General features: G+C 47.4%; 1 protein-coding gene across 1 annotated transcript in view; it reads right to left on the bottom strand.

The window, feature by feature from the left end:
- LOC139233033 (uncharacterized) overlaps positions 1-23,773 on the bottom strand; it is a 33,789-nt gene extending 10,016 nt beyond the window's left edge. The window contains exons 1-2 of the mRNA XM_070863551.1: positions 23,738-23,773; positions 973-1,280 (exon numbers count right to left, since the gene is read on the bottom strand). Of these exons, the coding sequence (XP_070719652.1) occupies positions 973-1,276 (304 nt within the window). The 5' untranslated portion in view covers positions 1,277-1,280; positions 23,738-23,773. The remainder of the gene's footprint in view (positions 1-972; positions 1,281-23,737) is intronic.
- Positions 23,774-25,331: the final 1,558 nt, after the last annotated feature.

The raw sequence follows: 25,331 nt of genomic DNA, 5'->3' as shown, positions 1-25,331 counted from the left end.
GGATGAGAAATCGTGGGTTGGCCCATCAGGTCTGCTCCTTGAACCTGTTCAATATTGTGGGCTCTAGTCCCACCCACTCAATCCGGTGAGAGGAAATTCTACATCATCCTCCCCGAAGATTATCGAGCAAAACCCAGAATATTCATCCCTCTCTGTTAGGTAATGGTGAACTGCTGCTTCCCGGGCCAAGTCTTCCCTCCCTCCCCATGCCGCCCCCCCCCGCCTACTGCAGTCCGCAGGTTGTCCGAGCTTTACACTTCATAGGTGCCTGCCCTGAATTCACAGGGGCCGGGAGTGAAGAGAGAAAGACTTGCATTTATAGAGCCTTTCATGACCTCCGGATGTCTCAAAGATCTTTACAGCCAATGAAGTACTTTTGAAGTGTAGTCACTGTTATAATGTAGGAAACGCAGCAGCCAATTTGCTCACAGCAAGTTCCCACAAACAGCAGTGTGATAATGACCAGATCATCTGTTTCAGTGATGTTGATTGAGGGATAAATATTGGCCCCAGGACACCAGGGAAAACTCCCTTGCACTCTTTCAGCCTAGGTTTTGTGCTGAAGTCTGTGGAGTGGGACTTGACCCGACAACCTTCCGACTCAGAGGCGAGAAAGAGAGAGAGTGTAACCCACTGAGCCACGGCTGACACTCAAGTCTCAAAGCTAAAATCTCAATCTCTGTTCCCATGAATTCCCTGATTTTAGAATGTATCCAGCAACGAGGCAATGACAGTAAGAAACAGCCCTTTCCAAACCTGTCGGCCCACAACACAGGAACACGAGAGAAAGTAGGACCATCTTGCCTGGGGTTCAAGGGCCGGAACCCCTTGAACATCCTGACATTGCTACATGAGTTACAGCCATCGGCACGACATGTCTGAGGGCGTTTGGTGCCCGTGGAACCTGTACCCCAGCAAGAGTCTTCACAGGAAATGGGTAATGCTGAAGTCACTAGATCTCCCCATACTTACTATTCACTAAATCCGTGGACAATTTATCGGCAGTATTTCTTTGCTGAATTGCCGTCAGAACGTCTACTGTCACCTTGCCGGCAATTTCTTCACTGTAGTGGCGGATGATCATGTCGATAATTTCCCACACAATTTTGCCTTCAAGGCATCCATACCCTATCGGGTCTAAGTTTGCAAGCTTATATTCACAGAGCTTATGAATAAAACTCTTCAGGTCATTCTGACCCAGATCTTCCAGTGCATGGACTAAACAATCTCTGATGGTCGGGGTCATCGTGGGATTCTCAGGATGCAAGAGGGCCATCAGTCTGAAAGGAGAAAGCGGGGTTAAGCACAGAGCCTCCATGGAGATGAACACATTTTCAATTGTGTCACCTCACGGTGTGACATTTTTCAGCGTACTATTTTACGATGGGTGGATGCAGTTCGGGAGAAAAAGCTACGCAAAATTTGACGCCGACCCGCATAAGGAGATTGTAGGACAGATGACCAAAAGCTTGGTCAAAGAGGTAGGTTTTAAGGAGTGTCTTAAAGGAGGAGAGAGAGGTGGAGAGATTTAGGGAGGGAATTCCAGAGCTTGGGGCCCAGGCAGCTGAAGGCACAGCCACTAAAGGTGGAGCGATTAAAATCGGGGCTGCTCAAGAGAAAAAGCTACTCACATTTAGCGGGAAACACTGTGTTCGAACTCTCGCACACCAACTGTTAAGGATAGAGGAGAAGGTTAACAATGATCAGTTCTGCATGGGAGGTTAACAGGTCGGGAGATTGCCATAACAATTTGCATTTAAATAGCACCTTTAATGTAGTAAAACATCCCAAGGCGCTTCACAGGAGCATTGGCAAACAAAATGTGACACCGAGCCAAATAAGGAGATTATAGGATAGCTGACCAAAAGCTTCATCAAGAAAGAGACGGAGAGGTTTAGGGGGGGAATTCCAGAGCTTAGGGCCCAGGCAGCTGAAGGCACGGCCGCCTACGGTGGAATGATGGAAATCGGGGGATATTCAAGATGCAAGAATTGGAGGAGTGCAGAGATCTCGGGGTGGGGGGGGGGTGTTGTCGGGCTGGAGGAGGTCACAGAGATAGGGAGGGTTGAGACCATGGAGGGGCTTGAACACAGATTGAGAACTTTAATATCGAGGCGTTGCTGCACTGGGAGCCAATGTAGGGGGCGATGGGTGAGCGGCACTGGGTGCGAGTTAGGACACGGGGCAGTGAGCACAGGGATGGGTGAGCGGGGCTCGGTGCGAGTTAGGACACGGGGCAGCCGAGTTTTGGATGAGCTCAAGTTTAGGCAGGGTGGAAGATGGGAGGCCGGCCAGGGGAGTGTTGGAATAGTCGAGTCCAGAGGTCAGAAAGGGACAGATCGGAAGTGGCTCAAGGAGGAAATCAGGAAGAGCGGGGGCGAGTGGAGGTCCCAGGTTGGAATCTGGGCCAGGGCTCGGGTATCTGATCTGGGCCCAGTCACCAATGATGGAGGGAGTGACCCGTCATCAGCAAATGGGCTCACTCCACCTGAATCGGATCCGATTAAAACGAAAGAAAACACGCTGCTCCTCATGGCTGTCGGCGAGGTGAAAGGTAAACGGGGAAATGGAAAACAGGAACTCACAAATGAAGAGGATCCCAACAAGCCTCTCTCTCTCTCTCTCCTTCTTTGGCTCAGTGTCAGTTTTATCTCTGTTTACACGCTGATGAAGCGCCTTGGGACGTTTTACTACATTAAAGGCGAGTTGGTTATGTGAGCCACCTTTAATGCAGGTTAATGAGAGAGAGACAGAAGCTAAACCTAGAGATTAGGTAACAATACTCACAGAATTTAGCAGCACAGGTCTGCATTTCCACATCAGTAACCTCACCCATTAATTACAGCAACCTCCCTCCAACTAGTAAAATTACATTATATGGAACATACAACACAGGAACAGGCGCGACAGGTGCATGCTGGGGTTTATGCTCCACACGACGCTCCTCCCACCCCTCTACATCTCACCTATCAGAGTATCCTTCTATTCCTTCTCCCTCATGTGTTTATCCAGCCCGAGTGACTCCGACCAACAGCCGGAAGCTGTGCAGAAGCGTACTGCGCATTCATCTGGAACCGGAAAATCCTTTTTTTCCCCTCAGAGCATTTGTGACCGGCATTTTTCCTCACAGCCCACTTCCTCCCGACATTTTACCCGTTATGTAAGGTTTACACATTTTCACGAAAGGCACTGCAAGAGGCCAGGAACTAAAATGGTTTAAAAGAAACCTTTGGGACTGTTGGAACTGGAAAAAGGGCGCCAGCCTGGGGCAGGTTGTGACTCATCACCGATTAATGCAATCTCTGCGGTCAGGAGCGAGACCCGATTAAACATTGAGACAAAGGGTTTGATACAATCGTGCAGAGGAGCCCCTGGATTGATTGGCCGGAGGGGGAAAACCCAGAACAAAGGATCCCACAAGGCATGCATTGTTGGATAACGAGGCACCAGGAGTTATTTTTTGCCCTGTCGATTCCGTGTGTGAATTGTGGCCATCCAAACAGACCCAGACCCATCATCACAGCCATCGAGACCCATGCAGACGCATTAGCTGAAAACCAGCCCAGCAAGAGATATGTTCATCAAATGGATATATATGTAAGAGCTGAGAACAACAGCTCAGAAGGAAAAAGATCAAGAAGAACAAGGAAGACTATAATCGACAAGCAGGACGAGGAGAGAACATTGTAGAGGAACAGCCGGTCGAGGAACAATGACCATGAGCCTACAATCGACAACAGCAGCAACTGGTTGGATGGGTGATTGTATGTCTTCGGTCAATCTCTAAGAAGTCTTGTTCTGTAATTTTTAGTTAGTTCTTGTGTAATAAACTAACAGTTGGGTTTAAGCCTAAACTTCGCACAACATAGAGACCTTCCTGTAATTCCAAAGGTCTATGAATCAAAGTAGAGTGGGAAACCAACACCCTACAGTTCCCTCCTGGCATTTTCCCACTCCCGCCGGCTGAAAACAAATTAAACAGCATTATCCACAAGTTGCAGTTTCACTTTCAGCACTCGATGGTAAAAAGGTGAGAGACAGGACAGAAACCCGAGATGCAATCGAGTCCCCAGGACTTGCAAAGCTGGTGTCAAGAGGCAGTCGGGTCAGCAAAGAATGAACAGTGAACGGTGGAGGTGGAGCCTCTCCGGCTGGGACCAGCGACCGAGAGCAGCAACAGGAAGAGAGAGAGAGAGAGAATGTATGGGACTGATGTCACAGGACCACAGAAAGGTGATTGATACCGAGAGTATTACTGTTTTATCGCCCTTTAAGCTAGGGCAGTGGTTTAAACCAAGAGCTGGTAAGCTATAATCATTACTTCATTCAGTCACTAAAGTCAACTGAAAATTTCAAAATTGAGATTGATAGATTTTTGTTCAGTAAGGAATATGGAAGCAAGGCGGGTAGCTGGAGTTAATCATTGAAAGGTCACAGCACAGAAGTAGCCCGTGCCGGCTCTCTGCAAGAGCACTTCAGCCAGTCCCACTCCCTCGCCCTTTCCCCAGAGCCCTGAAAAATTTATTTCCTGCAGATATTTATCCAGCTCCCTTTTGAAAGCCACGATTGAATCTGCCTCCATCATCCCCTCAGGCAGCGCATTCCAGATCCTAACCACTCACTGCGTGAAAAGGTTTTTCCTCATGTTGCCTTTGGTTCTTCTGCCAATCACCTTAAATCTGTGTCCTCTAGTTCTCGACCCTTCTGCCAATGGGAACAGTTTCCCTCTATCGACTCTGTCCAGACCCCTCATGATCATGAACACTTCGATCAAATCTCTTCTCAACGTTCTCTGCTCCAAGGAGAACAACCCCAGCTTCTCCAGTCTCTTCACGTAGCTGAAATCCCTCACTCGCTGTACGATACAGGTCAGCCACGATCTAATTGAATGGCGGAACAGGCTGGAGGGGCTGAATGGCCTTCTCCTGTTCTTATGACTGAGAACTTTGTAAGAAAATAAATTAAAAAGAAATTTGGAACCGGTTGATGGCATTGTTGAACTCTTGTGTCTACAGAGAAGCCTGAATATAATTTAGCTATATTAACAGACGGATGCTTAACATGTCTCCAACACCATTCGTCCAAACCTTATATTAATGTCGGAGTTAACCCATACATTACAACAGCGGAGAGGTGAATGGTATCGAAGGTACAGCATTTGTCCATTAATACCTTTCCCCACAGCCTCCTTAAACCCCTCTTCTCTGCAACCTCTTCCCTCACCACAGATCTGTGGGCAGCACTCTGGCCTCAGAGACAGAAGGTTGTGGGTTCAAGTCCCACTCCAGAAACTTGAGCACATGAATCTAGACTGACACTCCAGGGCAGTATAGGGGCAGTACTGAGGGAGTGCCGCACTGTCGGAGGGGCAGTACTGAGGGAGTGCCGCACTGTTGGAGGGGCAGTACTGAGGGAGCGCCGTACTGTCGGAGGGGCAGTACTGAGGGAGCGCTGCACTGTCGGAGGAGCAGTACTGAGGGAGGGCTGCACTGTCAGACGGGCAGTACTGAGGGAGCGCCGTACTGTCGGAGGGGCAGTACTGAGGGAGCGCTGCACTGTCGGAGGAGCAGCACTGAGGGAGGGCTGCACTGTCGGACGGGCAGTACTGAGGGAGCGCCACACTGTCGGAGGGGCAGTACTGAGGCAGCGCCGCACTGTCGGAGGGGCAGTACTGAGGGAGTGCCGCACTGTCGGAGGGGCAGTACTGAGGGAGGGCTGCACTGTCGGACGGGCAGTACTGAGGGAGCGCCGCACTGTCGGAGGGGCAGTACTGAGGGAGCGCTGCACTGTCGGAGGGGCAGTACTGAGGGAGCGCCGCACTGTCGGAGGGGCAGTACTGAGGGAGCGCCGCACTTTTGGAGGGGCAGTACTGAGGGAGCGTCGCACTGTCGGAAGGGCAGTACTGAGGGAGTGCTGCACTGTCGGAGGGGCAGTACTGAGGGAGCGCGAGTAATTTAAATTGACCGGAGATCGGGAGCGCTGCAGATTTGCTTCAGCTTCCAATGCTGTCCGCTGCCCCGAAACATCAGTGTGGCGGTAGGCCCGGTCCCATCCTCTGTCCCGGTTAGCCCGGCTCTGGCCTGACATTTGCCGAGCCCCCCCCCCCCCCCCCACCGGTGCAAAGTCCCTGCGGTTTCGGGACGGACACACACCGGCTCCCGGCATTTTCACAGTTTGGTGAGTGCGAAAACGAGTGGTGTATAAACAGAGACAGGAGTCGGGTGTGGGATAACACATCCTGTATGTTCATCATACACACACAGCATGGCTGCACTGCACGGCAACGTTACAGCACAGTGCGCTACAGACGCTCACATAGTGTCCCCAGTCTCTATTTATATCTGGCCCTATTATAGAAAACCATTTTGGTTAGTTTGACCGGTCCAATGCAGGTGTTTTCTTATGGATTTGGCTCCTGGGCTGCTGGTTCAGTGTTTATCATCACATTTCCCGCTGTTTTCCTCAGATTTCCTGGAGTTTCCTCTCACAATTCCCGCTGTTTCCCCACATTTCATACAAACATAGAAAATAGGTGCAGGAGTAGGCCATACGGCCCTTCGATCCTGCACCGCCATTCAATGAGTTCATGGCTGAACATGCAACTTCAGTACCCCATTCCTGCTTTCTCGCCATACCCCTTGATCCCCCCCAGTAGTAAGGACTAAATCTATCTCCTTTTTGAATATATTTAGTGAATTGGCCTCAACAACTTTCTGTGGTAGAGAATTCCACAGGTTCATCACTCTCTGGGTGAAGAAGTTTCTCCTCGTCTCGGTCCTAAATGGCTTACCCCTTATCCTTAGACTGTGACCCCTCGTTCTGGACTTCCCCAACATTGGGAACATTCTTCCTGCATCTAACCTGTTATGTAATGATGTGTGTATCGTCCTGGTACCTTAAATGTAATGTAAGCACTATGCCACACCTGAGAGGCACTCTGGAGCTGAACAATAAAGGATGAAGGTCACAGCAGTTAGATTTACACCAGACCGTGTGGAGTCGGTGATTTGTGTGCTACATACACCACATTGGCAATGAGGAAGCGGACGAACTCCACGCAACCATGGCTACTCTGGGCTCGCTAAAGGATTTTACCATGGGCAATGATTGGGAGGCCTTTACGGAAAGGCTCGAGTACTACTTCACAGCAAACGACCTGACGGAGGACACGGACGCAATGAGAGATAAGCGTACAGCGATATTGCTCTCCAGTTGTGGAGGTGAGGTTTACTGTCTCGTCAGGGATTTGCTGGCACCCGGGAGTGCCAGGGACAAGTCATACGAGGAGCTGACTGAACTCATTCGTGACCAGTTGAAACCGAAGGAGAGCATCCTCACGGCCAGATACAAATTTTACCATCACTGCAGACCCGAGGGCCAGGATATCACCAAATATGCTGCGGACCTCAGGAGACTCGCGACGCCGTGTGATTTTGGGGCACACCTTGACAAGGCGTTACGGGACGTTTTCATTATGGGGATTGGCCACGAGTGCCTCCTTCACAAGCTACTAGCCATGGAACTCACAGTCACCCTGACAAAGGCCATCACCATCAGCCAGGCATATATGACCTCGACTTGCAGCACCAAGCAAATAATCCACAGTCTCGAACCCGGCAGGCACTGTCCACAGGATAGCGCCCATCACGGCAGAACGTGGCTCTGCCCGGGGCAGAGAGCACGGACCTCGGGATCCTGGAATTCAGAGTCCGCTGAGGGGGGCCAATCAAGCAGCACCATGCTGGCGTTGTGGAGGAAGCCATGGGGCTCACCGGTGCAGGTTTGCGGAGTACATGTGCAATACCTGCCATGTTAAAGGCCACCTTCAGCGTATGTGTAAAAGAAATCGGACACACCATGTGGCTGAGGAGATGGGGGATGATCTACTGTTCAGCGAGGAGCAGATAGAAGATGAGGTGTTTGGACTGTATACATGCACTGACGATTCGCCCCCAGTGATAAGGGAAGTAAAAATCAATGGAGTCCCAGTGAGTATGGAAGTGGACACGGGCTCGGGTCCGTCGTTGATGAGTCAGAGAACTTTTGATAAACTGTGGATTAACCCAGCTGCATGACCCAAGCTGGTCCCGGTGAAGCTGCGTACCTACATCAGGGAACTGATACCTGTTCTTGGCAGAGCGATGGTGCAGGTATCCCACGGAGACGAGATGCACGATTTACCTTTGTGGGTCATTGCAGGCGATGGGCCGACACTCCTCGGCCGGAGTTGGATGGGGACGGTCCGTGGGAACTGGGAAGACTTCATCACTCCACAGGCTGCTGCTCCCCGGGGTGCTGCCGTGCCCCGGGTCCCCAGAGAGCAGCGCCGACCGAGCTGGAGCTGCAGCCTCAATCCACCCACGGGCAAACCCCAGGCCTGGACCTCAAGCCACAGAGATCCTGCAGCCTCAGCCCCCACAGGCAAGCAGCCCTGCATAGAGGGGCCTGGGGGGAGGGGGCGGGGGTGAGCCGGCGGGGTGCGAGGGATCCAGGGTGGCTGGCGGATCGGAAGAGCCCCGCCGAGGAAGTTGCCGTTGGGCGGGACTCGCCGAGGAACCTGCTGTTGGGCGGGCCTCGCCGAGCAAGTTTCCGCTGGGCGGGCCCCGCCGAGGAAGTTGCCGTCGGGCGGGCCTCGCCGAGGAAGTTGCCGTTGGGTGGGCCTTGCCGAGGAAGTTGCCGTTGGGCGGGCCCCACCAAGGAAGTTGCCGTTGTGCGGGCCCCGCCGAGGAAGTTGCTGTTGGGCGGGCCCTGCCGAGGAGCTGTTAGTGTCGGGCAGCAGCAGCAGCTGGAGGTCGGCGGCTGCATGGGAGGCCGCTACGGAGGCCATGGGGGAGGTGCAAGTGCGGCCGCTGGAGAGGCCACGACAGCCGCAGGAGAGGCGGCAAGTCAGATGGCAGCGGAGGGGAGCGGAGGCTGCGGCGGCAGAGGGCATCCGGAGCGGCGGAGAGCAAGATGGCGGCGGCATCGTGTTGAGCAGCAGAGCATCAAAGATGGCGGCGCCCAAGGAGAAGCCTCGTGGAATCCTCCTGCATCAAAGATGGCGCCTTAAAAAGGAAATTCACCCGGGAGTCTTAAAAGGGCCTTACAATGAGGTGGTCCCCACAAAGGACTTCTGTAAGGCAGAGCGAGTCTAAAATGAGCTGTTAATGTGAGATGGCGAATTTATAAGAAGAATTAATTTTTTTATGCTGAATGGCCACTGTATTTGTGTAAAATAATGGATGAAGTACAATTAATGATAAGGTCTACAAGGAAATCAAGGATCCGTTACCAGTCAATAACTAGTTAATGTACCAGATAATATATACCATACTAGCGCACTGTCTATGCCTACCTGCCTTCCGTCGGACAAGTGTGATGTTATGTAATGATGTATCGTTGTCCTGCGTGCTGGTGGGGGGGTGAAGGTGATGTTATGTAATGATGTGTGTATCGTCCTGGTACCTTAAATGTAATGTAAGCACTATGCCACACCACAGAGGGCGTTGTGGTGGGAAACCTGGAAGTACCTAGAACAGGCACTATATAAGGCTGACCACCACATCTGAGAGGCACTCTGGAGCTGAACAATAAAGGACGAAGGTCACAGCAGTTAGATTTACACCAGACCACCACATAACCTGTCTAAACCCGTCAGAATTTTCAACGTTTCGATGAAGTCCCCTCTCATTCTTCTGAACTCTAGTGAATACAAGCCCAGTTGATCCAGTCTTTCTTGATATGTCAGTCCCGCCATCCCGGGAATCAGTCTGGTGAACCTTTGCTGCACTCCCTCAATAGCAAGAATGTCCTTCCTCAGGTTAGGAGACCTCACCAAGGCCCTGTACAACTGTAGTAACACCTCCCTGCCCCTGTACTCAAATCCCCTCGCTATGAAGGCCAACATGCCATTTGCTTTCTTAACCGCCTGCTGTACCTGCATGCCAATCTTCAATGACTGATGTACCATGACACCCAGGTCTCGTTGCACCTCCCCTTTTCCTAATCTGTCACCATTCAGATAATAGTCTGTCTCTCTGTTTTTACCACCAAAGTGGATAAGCTCACCATTATACTTCATCTGCCACGCATTTGCCCACTCACCTAACCTATCCAAGTCACTCTGCAGCATCATAAAATCCTCCTCGCAGCTCACACTGCCACCCAACTTAGTGTCATCCGCAAATTTGGAGATACTACATTTAATCACCTCGTCAAAATCATTAATGTACAATGTAAACAGCTGGGGCCCCAGCACAGAACCTTGCGGTACCCCACTAGTCACTGCCTGCCATTCTGAAAAGTACCCATTTACTCCTACTCTTTGCTTCCTGTCTGACAACCAGTTCTCAATCCATGTCAGCACACTACCCCCAATCCCATGTGCTTTAACTTTGCACATTAATCTCTTGTGTGGGACCTTGTCGAAAGCCTTCTGAAAGTCGAAATACACCACATCAACTGGTTCTCCCTTGTCCACTCTACTGGAAACATCCTAAAAAAATTCCAGATTTGTCAAGCATGATTTCCCTTTCACAAATCCATGCTAACTTGGACCTATCATGTCACCTCTTTCCAAATGCGCTGCTGTGACATCCTTAATAATTGATTCCATCATTTTACCCACTACCGATGTCAGGCTGACCGGTCTATAATTCCCTGTTTTCTCTCTCCCTCCTTTTTTAAAAAGTGGGGTTACATTGGCTACCCTCCACTCGATAGGAACTGATCCAGAGTCAATGGAATGTTGGAAAATGACTGTCAATGCATCCGCTATTTCCAAGGCCACCTCCTTAAGTACTCTGGGATGCAGTCCATCAGGCCCTGGGGATTTATCGGCCTTCAATCCCATCAATTTCCCCAACACAATTTCCCGACTAATGAGGATTTCCCTCAGTTCCTCCCCTTACTAGACCCTCTGACCCCTTTTATATCCGGAAGGTTGTTTGTGTCCTCCTTAGTGAATACCGAACCAAAGTACTTGTTCAATTGGTCCGCCATTTCTTTGTTCCCCGTTATGACTTCCCCTGATTCTGACTGCAGGGGACCTACGTTTGTCTTTACTAACCTTTTTCTCTTTACATATCTATAGAAACTTTTGCAATCCGTCTTAATGTTCCCTGCAAGCTTCTTCTCGTACTCTATTTTCCCTGCCCTAATCAAACCCTTTGTCCTCCTCTGCTGAGTTCTAAATTTCTCCCAGTCCCCAGGTTCACTGCTATTTCTGGCCAATTTGTATGCCACTTCCTTGGCTTTAATACTATCCCTGATTTCCCTTGATAGCCACGGTTGAGCCACCTTCCCTTTTTTATTTTTATGCCAGACAGGGATGTACAATTGTTGTAGTTCATCCATGCGGTCTCTAAATGTCTGCCATTGCCCATCCACTGTCAACCCCTTAAGTATCATTCGCCAATCTGCAATTTCCCGGTGTTTTTACCTCACATTTCCCGGTGTTTCTCACTCACATTTCCCGGTGTTTTTACCTCACATTTCCCGGTGTTTTCCCCTCACATTTCCCGGTGTTTTTCCCTCACATTTCCCGGTGCTTTTCCCTCACATTTCCCGGTGCTTTTCCCTCACATTTCCCGGTGTTTTTACCTCACATTTCCCGGTGTTTTTACCTCACATTTCCTGGTGTATTTACCTCACATTTCCCGGTGTTTGTTTTTCCCTCACATTTCCAGGTGTTTTCCCCTCACATTTCCCGGTGTTTTTCACTCACATTTCCCGGTGTTTTTACCCCACATTTCCCGGAGTATTTACCTCACATTTCCCGGTGTTTTCCCCTCACATTTCCCGGTGTTTTTCCCTCACATTTCCCGGTGTTTTTCCCTCACATTTCCCGGTGTTTTTCCCTCACATTTCCCGGTGTTTTTAACCTCACATTTCCCGGTGTTTTTAACCTCACATTTTCCAGTATTTTTCACCCTCACATTTCCCGGAGAATTTACCTCACATTTCCCGGTGTTTGTTTTTCCCTCACATTTCCAGGTGTTTTCCCCTCACATTTCCCGGTGTTTTTCCCTCACATTTCCTGGTGTTTTTACCCCACATTTCCCGGAGTATTTACCTCACATTTCCCGGTGTTTTTACCTCACATTTCCCGGCGTTTTTACCTCACATTTCAAGGTGTTTTTACCTCACATTTCCCGGCGTTTTTACCTCACATTTCCCGGCGTTTTTACCTCACATTTCCCGGTGTTTTTACCTCACATTTCCCGGTGTTTTTACCTCACATTTCCCGGCGTTTTTACCTCACATTTCCCGGTGTTTTTACCTCACATTTCAAGGTGTTTTTACCTCACATTTCCCGGTGTATTTACCTCACATTTCAAGGTGTTTTTACCTCACGTTTCCCGGAGTATTTACCTCACATTTCCCGGTGTTTTTATCTCACGTTTCCCGGTGTTTTTACCTCACGTTTCCCGGTGTTTTTACCTCACATTTCCCGGTGTTTTTACCTCACATTTCCCGGTGTATTTACCTCACATTTCCCGGTGTTTTTACCTCACATTTCAAGGTGTTTTTACCTCACATTTCCCGGCGTTTTTACCTCACATTTCCCGGTGTTTTTACCTCATATTTCAAGGTGTTTTTACCTCACATTTCCCGGTGTTTTCCCCTCACATTTCCCGGTGTTTTTCCCTCACATTTCCCGGCGTTTTTACCTCACATTTTTCGGTGTTTTTCCCTCACATTTCCCGGTGTTTTTCCCTCACATTTCCCGGCGTTTTTACCTCACATTTTTCGGTGTTTTTCCCTCACATTTCCCGGTGTTTTTCCCTCACATTTCCCGGTGTTTTTCCCTCACATTTCCCGGTGTTTTTAACCTCACATTTCCTGATGTATTTACCTCACATTTCGCAGTGTTTTTACCTCACATTTCCCGGTGTTTTTCACTCACATTTTCCGGTACTTTTTCCCTCACATTTCCCAGTGTTTTTACCTCACGTTTCCCGGCGTTTTTACCTCACATTTCAAGGTGTTTTTACCTCACGTTTCCCGGCATTTTTACCTCACATTTCAAGGTGTTTTTACCTCACGTTTCCCGGAGTATTTACCTCACATTTCCCGGTGTTTTTACCTCACATTTCCCGGTGTTTTTACCTCACATTTCCCGGTGTTTTTACCTCACATTTCCCGGTGTTTTTACCTCACATTTCAAGGTGTTTTTACCTCACATTTCAAGGTGTTTTTACCTCATATTTCAAGGTGTTTTTACCTCACATTTCCCGGTGTTTTCCCCTCACATTTCCCGGTGTTTTTCCCTCACATTTCCCGGCGTTTTTACCTCACATTTTTCGGTGTTTTTCCCTCACATTTCCCGGTGTTTTTCCCTCACATTTCCCGGTGTTTTTCCCTCACATTTCCCGGCATCACATTTCCCTGCATTTTTCCCTCACATTTCCCGGTGTTTTTAACCTCACATTTCCCGATGTATTTACCTCACATTTCGCAGTGTTTTTACCTCACATTTCCCGGTGTTTTTACCTCACATTTTCCGGTACTTTTTCCCTCACATTTCCCAGTGTTTTTACCTCACATTTCCCGGTGTTTTTACCTCACATTTCGCAGTGTTTTTACCTCACATTTCCCGGTGTTTTTACCTCACATTTTCCGGTACTTTTTCCCTCACATTTCCCAGTGTTTTTACCTCACATTTCCGGTGTATTTACCTCACATTTCCCGGTGTTTTTCACTCACATTTTCCGGTATTTTTTCCCTCACATTTCCCGGTGTTTTTACCTCACGTTTCCCGGTGTTTTACCTCACATTTCCCGGTGTTTCTCCCTCACATTTCCCGGTGTTTTTACCTCACATTTCCCGGTGTTTTTACCTCACGTTTCCCGGTGTTTTCCCCTCACATTTCCTGGTGTTTTTACCTCACATTTCCTGGTGTTTTTCCCTCACATTTCCCGGTGTTTTTAACCTCACATTTCCCGGTGTATTTACCTCACATTTCGCGGTGTTTTTCCCTCACATTTTCCAGTATTTTTTCCCTCACATTTCCCGGAGTATTTACCTCACATTTCCTGGTGTTTTTCCCTCACATTTTCCGGTGTTTTTCCCTCACATTTCCCGGTGTTTCTCCCTCACATTTCCCGGTGTATTTACCTCACATTTCCCAGTGTATTTACCTCACATTTCCCGGTGTTTTCCCCTCACATTTCCTGGTGTTTTTACCTTACATTTCCCGGCGTTTTTCCTTCACATTTCCCGGTGTTTTTCCCTCACATTTCCCGGTGTTTGTTTTTCCCTCACATTTCAAGGTGTTTTTACCTCACATTTCCCGGTGTTTCTCACTCACATTTCAAGGTGTTTTTCCCTCACATTTCCCGGTGTTTTTCCCTCACATTTCCCGGTTTTTTACCTCACATTTCCCAGTGTTTTTACCTCACATTTCCCGGAGTATTTACCTCACATTTCCCGGTGTTTTTACCTCACATTTCCCGATGTTTTCCCCTCACATTTCCCGGTGTTTTTCCCTCACATTTCAAGGTGTTTTTACCTCACATTTCCCGGTGTTTTCCCCTCACATTTCCCGGTGTTTTTACCTCACATTTCAAGGTGTTTTTACCTCACGTTTCCCGGTGTTTTCCCCTCACATTTCCCGGTGTTTTTACCTCACATTTCCCGGTGTTTTTCCCTCACATTTCCCGGTGTTTTTACCTCACATTTCCCGGTGTTTTTACCTCACATTTCCCGGTGTTTTTACCTCACATTTCCCGGTGTTTTTACCTCACATTTCCCGGTGTTTTTACCTCACATTTCCCGGTGTTTTTACCTCACATTTCAAGGTGTTTTTACCTCACATTTCCCGGAGTATTTACCTCACATTTCCCGGTGTTTTTACCTCACGTTTCCCAGTGTTTTTACCCCACATTTCCCGGTGTTTCTCACTCACATTTCCCGGTGTATTTACCCCACATTTCCCGGTGTTTTTACCTCACATTTCAAGGTGTTTTTACCTCACATTTCCCGGTGTTTTTACCTCACATTTCAAGGTGTTTTTACCCCACATTTCCCGGAGTATTTACCTCACATTTCCCGGTGTTTTTACCTCACATTTCCCGGTGTTTTTACCTCACATTTCAAGGTGTTTTTACCTCACATTTCCCGGAGTATTTACCTCACATTTCCCGGTGTTTTTACCTCACATTTCCCGGTGTATTTACCTCACATTTCCCGGTGTTTTTACCTCACATTTCAAGGTGTTTTTACCTCACATTTCCCGGTGTTTTTACCTCACATTTCAAGGTGTTTTTACCCCACATTTCCCGGTGTATTTACCCCACATTTCCCGGTGTTTTTACCTCACATTTCCCGGTGTTTTTACCTCACATTTCAAGGTGTTTTTACCCCACATTTCCCGGAGTATTTACCTCACATTTCCCGGTGTATTTACCTCACATTTCCCGGTGTATTCCCCTCACATTTCCTGGTGTTTTTACCTTACATTTCCCGGCGTTTTTCCCGGTGTTTTTCCTTCACATTTCCCGGTGTTTTCCCTCACATTTCCTGGTGTATTTACCTCACATTTCCCAGTGTTTTTCCCTCACATTTCCCGGTGTTTGTTTTTCCCTCACATTTCCCGGTGTTTTTCACTCACATTTCCCGGTGTTTTTACCCCACATTTCCCGGAGTATTTACCTCACATTTCCCGGTGTTTTTACCTCACATTTCAAGGTGTTTTTACCTCACATTTCCCGGTGTTTCTCACTCACATTTCCCGGTGTTTTTCCCTCACATTTCCCGGTGTTTTTCCCTCACATTTCAAGGTGTTTTTTCCTCACATTTCTCGGTTTTTTACCTCACATTTCCTGGTGTTTTTACCTCATATTTCCCGGTGTTTTTACCTCACATTTCCTGGTGTTTTGACCTCACATTTCCCGGTGTTTTTACCTCACAATTCCTGGTGTTTTTACCTCACATTTCCCGGTGTTTCTCACTCACATTTCCCGGTGTTTTTACCTCACATTTCCCGGTGTTTTTACCTCACATTTCCCGGTGTTTTCCCCTCACATTTCCCGGTGTTTTCCCCTCACATTTCCCGGTGTTTTCCCCTCACATTTCCCGGTGTTTTCCCCTCACATTTCCCGGTGTTTTTCACCTCACATTTCCCGGCGTTTTTCCCTCACATTTCCCGGTGTTTTTCCCTCACATTTCCCAGTGTTTTTCCCTCACATTTCCCAGTGTTTTTACCTCACATTTTCCAGTGTTTTTACCTCACATTTCCTGGTGTTTTTCCCTCACATTTCCTGGTGTTTTTCCCTCAAATTTCCCGGTGTTTTTACCTCACATTTCCCGGTGTTTTTCCCTCACATTTCCCGGCGTTTTTCCCCTCACATTTCCCGGTGTTTTTCCCTCACATTTCCCAGTGTTTTTACCTCACATTTCCTGGTGTTTTTCCCTCAAATTTCCCAGTGTTTTTACCTCACATTTCGCAGTGTTTTTCCCCTCACATTTTCCAGTATTTTTTCCCTCACATTTCCCGGTGTTTTTACCTCACATTTCCTGGTGTATTTCACTCACATTTTCCGGTATTTTTTTCCCTCACATTTCCCGGTGTTTTTACCTCACATTACCCAGTGTTTTTACCTCACATTTTCCGGTATTTTTTTCCCCTCACATTTCCCGGTGTTTTTCCCTCACATTTCCCGGTTTTTTACCTCACATTTCCCAGTGTTTTTACCTCACATTTCCCGGAGTATTTACCTCACATTTCCCGGTGTTTTTACCTCACATTTCCCGATGTTTTCCCCTCACATTTCCCGGTGTTTTTCCCTCACATTTCAAGGTGTTTTTACCTCACATTTCCCGGTGTTTTCCCCTCACATTTCCCGGTGTTTTTACCTCACATTTCAAGGTGTTTTTACCTCACGTTTCCCGGTGTTTTCCCCTCACATTTCCCGGTGTTTTTACCTCACATTTCCCGGTGTTTTTCCCTCACATTTCCCGGTGTTTTTACCTCACATTTCCCGGTGTTTTTACCTCACATTTCCCGGTGTTTTTACCTCACATTTCCCGGTGTTTTTCCCTCACATTTCCCGGTGTTTTTACCTCACATTTCCCGGTGTTTTTACCTCACATTTCAAGGTGTTTTTACCTCACATTTCCCGGAGTATTTACCTCACATTTCCCGGTGTTTTTACCTCACATTTCCCGGTGTTTTTACCTCACATTTCAAGGTGTTTTTACCTCACATTTCCCGGAGTATTTACCTCACATTTCCCGGTGTTTTTACCCCACATTTCCCGGTGTTTTTACCTCACATTTCCCGGTGTTTTTACCTCACATTTCAAGGTGTTTTTACCCCACATTTCCCGGAGTATTTACCTCACATTTCCCGGTGTATTTACCTCACATTTCCCGGTGTATTCCCCTCACATTTCCTGGTGTTTTTACCTTACATTTCCCGGCGTTTTTCCCGGTGTTTTTCCTTCACATTTCCCGGTGTTTTCCCTCACATTTCCTGGTGTATTTACCTCACATTTCCCAGTGTTTTTCCCTCACATTTCCCGGTGTTTGTTTTTCCCTCACATTTCCCGGTGTTTTTCACTCACATTTCCCGGTGTTTTTACCCCACATTTCCCGGAGTATTTACCTCACATTTCCCGGTGTTTTTACCTCACATTTCAAGGTGTTTTTACCTCACATTTCCCGGTGTTTCTCACTCACATTTCCCGGTGTTTTTCCCTCACATTTCCCGGTGTTTTTCCCTCACATTTCAAGGTGTTTTTTCCTCACATTTCTCGGTTTTTTACCTCACATTTCCTGGTGTTTTTACCTCATATTTCCCGGTGTTTTTACCTCACATTTCCTGGTGTTTTGACCTCACATTTCCCGGTGTTTTTACCTCACAATTCCTGGTGTTTTTACCTCACATTTCCCGGTGTTTCTCACTCACATTTCCCGGTGTTTTTACCTCACATTTCCCGGTGTTTTTACCTCACATTTCCCGGTGTTTTCCCCTCACATTTCCCGGTGTTTTCCCCTCACATTTCCCGGTGTTTTCCCCTCACATTTCCCGGTGTTTTCCCCTCACATTTCCCGGTGTTTTTCACCTCACATTTCCCGGCGTTTTTCCCTCACATTTCCCGGTGTTTTTCCCTCACATTTCCCAGTGTTTTTCCCTCACATTTCCCAGTGTTTTTACCTCACATTTTCCAGTGTTTTTACCTCACATTTCCTGGTGTTTTTCCCTCACATTTCCTGGTGTTTTTCCCTCAAATTTCCCGGTGTTTTTACCTCACATTTCCCGGTGTTTTTCCCTCACATTTCCCGGCGTTTTTCCCCTCACATTTCCCGGTGTTTTTCCCTCACATTTCCCAGTGTTTTTACCTCACATTTCCTGGTGTTTTTCCCTCAAATTTCCCAGTGTTTTTACCTCACATTTCGCAGTGTTTTTCCCCTCACATTTTCCAGTATTTTTTCCCTCACATTTCCCGGTGTTTTTACCTCACATTTCCTGGTGTATTTCACTCACATTTTCCGGTATTTTTTTCCCTCACATTTCCCGGTGTTTTTACCTCACATTACCCAGTGTTTTTACCTCACATTTTCCGGTATTTTTTTCCCTCACATTTCCCGGTGTTTTTACCTCACATTTCCCGGTGTTTCTCACTCACATTTCCCGGTGTTTTTACCTCACATTTCCCAGTGTTTTTCCCTCATATTTCCCGGTGTTTTTACCTCACATTTCCCGGTGTTTTACCTCACATTTCCCGGTGTTTGTTTTTACCTCACGTTTCCCGGCATTTTTACCTCACATTTCCCGGTGTTTTTCCCTCACATTTCCCGGTTTTTTACCTCACATTTCCCAGTGTTTTTACCTCACATTTCCCGGAGTATTTACCTCACATTTCCCGGTGTTTTTACCTCACATTTCCCGATGTTTTCCCCTCACATTTCCCGGTGTTTTTCCCTCACATTTCAAGGTGTTTTTACCTCACATTTCCCGGTGTTTTCCCCTCACATTTCCCGGTGTTTTTACCTCACATTTCAAGGTGTTTTTACCTCACGTTTCCCGGTGTTTTCCCCTCACATTTCCCGGTGTTTTTACCTCACATTTCCCGGTGTTTTTACCTCACATTTCCCGGTGTTTTTACCTCACATTTCCCGGTGTTTTTACCTCACATTTCCCGGTGTTTTTACCTCACATTTCCCGGTGTTTTTCCCTCACATTTCCCGGTGTTTTTACCTCACATTTCCCGGTGTTTTTACCTCACATTTCAAGGTGTTTTTACCTCACATTTCCCGGAGTATTTACCTCACATTTCCCGGTGTTTTTACCTCACGTTTCCCAGTGTTTTTACCCCACATTTCCCGGTGTTTCTCACTCACATTTCCCGGTGTATTTACCCCACATTTCCCGGTGTTTTTACCTCACATTTCAAGGTGTTTTTACCTCACATTTCCCGGTGTTTTTACCTCACATTTCAAGGTGTTTTTACCCCACATTTCCCGGAGTATTTACCTCACATTTCCCGGTGTTTTTACCTCACATTTCCCGGTGTTTTTACCTCACATTTCAAGGTGTTTTTACCTCACATTTCAAGGTGTTTTTACCTCACATTTCCCGGTGTTTTTACCTCACATTTCCCGGTGTATTTACCTCACATTTCCCGGTGTATTTACCTCACATTTCAAGGTGTTTTTACCTCACATTTCCCGGTGTTTTTACCTCACATTTCAAGGTGTTTTTACCCCACATTTCCCGGTGTATTTACCCCACATTTCCCGGTGTTTTTACCTCACATTTCCCGGTGTTTTTACCCCACATTTCCCGGAGTATTTACCTCACATTTCCCGGTGTATTTACCTCACATTTCCCGGTGTATTCCCCTCACATTTCCTGGTGTTTTTACCTTACATTTCCCGGCGTTTTTCCCTCACATTTCCCGGTGTTTTTCCTTCACATTTCCCGGTGTTTTCCCTCACATTTCCTGGTGTTTGTTTTTCCCTCACATTTCCCGGTGTTTTTCACTCACATTTCCCGGTGTTTTTACCCCACATTTCCCGGAGTATTTACCTCACATTTCCCGGTGTTTTTACCTCACATTTCAAGGTGTTTTTACCTCACATTTCCCGGTGTTTCTCACTCACATTTCCCGGTGTTTTTCCCTCACATTTCCCGGTGTTTTTCCCTCACATTTCAAGGTGTTTTTTCCTCACATTTCTCGGTTTTTTACCTCACATTTCCGGTGTTTTTACCTCACATTTCCTGGTGTTTTTACCTCATATTTCCCGGTGTTTTTACCTCACATTTCCTGGTGTTTTGACCTCACATTTCCCGGTGTTTTTACCTCACAATTCCTGGTGTTTTTACCTCACATTTCCCGGTGTTTCTCACTCACATTTCCCGGTGTTTTTACCTCACATTTCCCGGTGTTTTTACCTCACATTTCCCGGTGTTTTCCCCTCACATTTCCCGGTGTTTTCCCCTCACATTTCCCGGTGTTTTCCCCTCACATTTCCCGGTGTTTTTCACCTCACATTTCCCGGCGTTTTTCCCTCACATTTCCCGGTGTTTTTCCCTCACATTTCCCAGTGTTTTTCCCTCACATTTCCCAGTGTTTTTACCTCACATTTTCCAGTGTTTTTACCTCACATTTCCTGGTGTTTTTCCCTCACATTTCCTGGTGTTTTTCCCTCAAATTTCCCGGTGTTTTTACCTCACATTTCCCGGTGTTTTTCCCTCACATTTCCCGGCGTTTTTCCCCTCACATTTCCCGGTGTTTTTCCCTCACATTTCCCAGTGTTTTTACCTCACATTTCCTGGTGTTTTTCCCTCAAATTTCCCAGTGTTTTTACCTCACATTTCGCAGTGTTTTTCCCCTCACATTTTCCAGTATTTTTTCCCTCACATTATCGGTGTTTTTACCTCACATTTCCTGGTGTATTTCACTCACATTTTCCGGTATTTTTTTCCCTCACATTTCCCGGTGTTTTTACCTCACATTACCCAGTGTTTTTACCTCACATTTTCCGGTATTTTTTTCCCTCACATTTCCCGGTGTTTTTACCTCACATTTCCCGGTGTTTCTCACTCACATTTCCCGGTGTTTTTATCTCACATTTCCCAGTGTTTTTCCCTCATATTTCCCGGTGTTTTTACCTCACATTTCCCGGTGTTTTACCTCACATTTCCCGGTGTTTGTTTTTACCTCACGTTTCCCGGCATTTTTACCTCACATTTCCCGGTGTTTTTCCCTCACATTTCCCGGAGTATTTACCTCACATTTCCCGGTGTTTTTCCCTCACATTTCCCGGTGTTTTTACCCCACATTTCCCGGTGTTTTTACCTCACGTTTCCCGGTGTTTTTACCTCACATTTCCTGGTGTTTTTACCTCATATTTCCCGGTGTTTTTACCTCACATTTCCCGGTGTTTCTCACTCACATTTCCCGGTGTTTTTACCTCACATTTCCCGGTGTTTTTACCTCACATTTCCCGGTGTTTTCGCCTCACATTTCCCGGTGTTTTTACCTCACATTTCCCGGTGTTTTTCCCTCACATTTCCCAGTGTTTTTACCCCACATTTCCCGGAGAATTTACCTCACATTTCCCGGTGTTTTTACCTCACATTTCCCGGTGTTTTCCCCTCACATTTCCCGGTGTTTTCCCCTCACATTTCCCGGTGTTTTTACCTCACATTTCCCGGTGTTTCTCACTCACATTTCCCGGCATTTTTCCCTCACATTTCCCGGTGTTTTTCCCTCACATTTCCTGGTGTTTTTCCCTCAAATTTCCCGGTGTTTTTACCTCACATTTCCCGGTGTTTTTCCCTCACATTTCCCGGCGTTTTTCCCTCACATTTCCCGGTGTTTTTCCCTCACATTTCCCAGTGTTTTTACCTCACATTTCCTGGTGTTTTTCCCTCAAATTTCCCAGTGTTTTTACCTCACATTTCGCAGTGTTTTTCCCCTCACATTTTCCAGTATTTTTTCCCTCACATTTCCCGGTGTTTTTACCTCACATTTCCCAGTGTTTTTACCTCACATTTTCCGGTATTTTTTTCCCTCACATTTCCCGGTGTTTTTACCTCACATTTCCCGGTGTTTCTCACTCACATTTCCCGGTGTTTTTACCTCACATTTCCCAGTGTTTTTCCCTCATATTTCCCGGTGTTTTTACCTCACATTTCCCGGTGTTTTACCTCACATTTCCCGGTGTTTGTTTTTACCTCACGTTTCCCGGCATTTTTACCTCACATTTCCCGGTGTTTTTCACTCACATTTCCCGGTGTTTTCCCCTCACATTTCCCGGTGTTTTTACCCCACATTTCCCGGTGTTTTTACCTCACGTTTCCCGGTGTTTTACCTCACATTTCCCGGTGTTTCTCCCTCACATTTCCCGGTGTATTTACCTCACATTTCCCGGTGTATTTACCTCACGTTTCCCGGTGTTTTACCTCACATTTCCCGGTGTTTCTCCCTCACATTTCCCGGTGTATTTACCTCACATTTCCCGGTGTATTTACCTCACATTTCCCGGTGTTTTCCCCTCACATTTCCTGGTGTTTTTACCTTACATTTCCCAGCGTTTTTCCCTCACATTTCCCGGTGTTTTTCCCTCACATTTCCCGGTATTTTCCCTCACATTTCCTGGTGTATTTACCTCACATTTCCCGGTGTTTGTTTTTCCCTCACATTTCCAGGTGTTTTCCCCTCATATTTTCCGGTGTTTCTAACTCACATTTCCCGGTGTTTTTCACTCACATTTCCCGGTGTTTTTACCCCACATTTCCCGGAGTATTTACCTCACATTTCCCGGTGTTTTTACCTCACATTTCAAGGTGTTTTTACCTCACATTTCCCGGTGTTTCTCACTCACATTTCAAGGTGTTTTTACCTCACATTTCAAGGTGTTTTTCCCTCACATTTCCCGGTGTTTTTCCCTCACATTTCCCAGTGTTTTTCCCTCACATTTCCCGGTGTTTCTCACTCACATTTCCCGGTGTTTTTCCCTCACATTTCCCGGTGTTTTCCCCTCACATTTCCCGGTGTTTTCGCCTCACATTTCCCGTTTTTTTACCTCACATTTCCCGGTGTTTGTTTTTACCTCACGTTTCCTGGTGTTTTTACCTCACATTTCCCGGTGTTTTAACTCACATTTCCCGGTGTTTTTACCTCACATTTCCCGGTGTTTTAACTCACATTTCCCTTGTTTTTACCTCACATTTTCAGGTGTTTTAACTCACATTTCCCGGTGTTTTTACCTCACGTTTCCCGGTGTTTTTACCTCACGTTTCCCGGTGTTTTTACCTCACGTTTCCCGGTGTTTCTCACTCACATTTCCCGCTGTTTTTCCCTCACATTTCCCAGTGTTTTTCCCTCACATTTCAAGGTGTTTTTACCTCACATTTCCCGGTGTTTTTACCTCACATTTCAAGGTGTTTTTACCTCACATTTCCCGGTGTTTCTCACTCACATTTCCCGGTGTTTTTCCCTCACATTTCCCGGTGTTTTTCCCTCACATTTCCCGGTTTTTTACCTCACATTTCCCGGTGTTTGTTTTTACCTCGTTTCCAGGTGTTTTTACCTCACATTTCCCGGTGTTTTAACTCACATTTCCCGGTGTTTTTACCTCGCATTTCCCGGTGTTTTTACCTCACGTTTCCCGGTGTTTCTCACTCACATTTCCCGGTGTTTTTACCTCACGTTTCCCGGTGTTTTTACCTCACGTTTCCCGGTGTTTTTACCTCACATTTCCCGGTGTATTTACCCCACATTTCCAGGTGTTTCTCACTCACCTTTCCCGTTGCCGCCGCGGATGGTTGTTTTGGCCCCGCCCCTCCCGCGCCTGTCAATCATTCACGCCCCACGTGACCGAGCCGGGCCAATCCCTTTCCCGGGACTGGGCGCCAATCCTTGAAAGTGACGGGAGGGCGCGAGCGCCGCGGCTTTCCTCAGCTTGCCCAAACATCGGGCTCCGCGGCGGTCGGCCCGGCCCGGCCCGATCCTCGGACCCGGTTAGCACGGCTCTGGCTTAACATTTCTCGAGCCCCCCCCCCCCCCCCCCACCGGTGCAAAGTCCCTGCGGCTTCAGGACGGACACACACCGGCTCCCGGCATCGTCACAGATTGGTGAGTGCGAGAGCGAGTGGTGTATAAACAGAGACAGGAGTCGGGTGTGGGATAACACATCCTGTATGTTCATTATACACACACACAGCCTGGCTGCACTGCCCGGCAAAGTTACAGCACAAGAAATGATTCCTGAAATTCAAACAGCATTGGAACTTGCCGTGGTACATCAGTCATTGAAGGTTGGGGTGCAGGTACAGCAGGCGGTGAAGGCACATGGCACAGGAACATAGAAAATAGGTGCAGGAGGAGGCCATTCGGCCCTTCGAGCCTGCACCACCATTCAATAAGATCATGGCTGATCACTCCCTCAGTACCCCCTTTCCTGCTTTCTCTCCATACCCCTTGATCCCTTTAGCCGTAAGGGCCACATCTAACTCCCTCTTGAATATATTCAAAAAGGAGTTAGATGTAGTCCTTACTACTCGGGGGATCAAGGGGTATGGGGAGAAAGCAGGAAGGGGGTACTGAAGTTGCATGTTCAGCCATGAACTCATTGGCGGTGCAGGCTAGAAGGGTTGAATGGCCTACTCCTGCACCTATTTTCTATGTTTCTATATCCAATGAACTGGCCTCAATAACTCTCTGGTAGAGAATTCCACAGGTTCACAACTCTCTGGGTGAAGAAGTTTCTCCTCATCTCGGTCTAAATGGCTTACCCCTTATCCTTAGACTATGTCCCCTGGTTCTGGACCTCCCCAACATCCGGAACATTCTTCCTGCATCTAACCTGTCCAGTCCCGTCAGAATCTTATACGTTTCTATGTGATCCCCTCTCATCCGTCTAAACTCCAGTGAATACAGGCCCAGTCAATCCAGTCTCTCCTCATATGTCAGTCCAGCCATCCCGGGAATCAGTCTGGTGAACCTTCGCTGCACTCCCTCAATAGCAAGAATGTCCTTCCTCAGATTAGACCAAAACTGAACACAATATTCCAGGTGAGGCCTCAACAAGACCCTGTACAACTGCAGTAAGACCTCCCTGCTCCTATACTCAAATCCCCTCGCTATGAAGGCCAATATACCATTTGCCTTCTTCACCGCCTGCTGTACCTGTATGCCAACTTTCAATGACTGATGTACCATGACACCCAGGTCTCGTTGCACCTCCCCTTTTCCTAATCTGCCGTCATTCAGATAATAATCTGCCTTCATGTTTTTGCCCCCAAAGTGGATAACCTCACATTTATCCACATTATACTGCATCTGCCATGTATTTGCCCACTCACCTAACCTGTCCAAGTCACGCTGCAGCCTCTT

This window comes from Pristiophorus japonicus, chromosome 20, assembly GCF_044704955.1.
Source record: "Pristiophorus japonicus isolate sPriJap1 chromosome 20, sPriJap1.hap1, whole genome shotgun sequence".
NCBI lineage: Eukaryota > Metazoa > Chordata > Chondrichthyes > Pristiophoridae > Pristiophorus > Pristiophorus japonicus.
The sequence above is the reverse complement of the archived record's forward strand: the minus strand, read 5'-3'. Positions and strand labels throughout refer to the sequence as shown.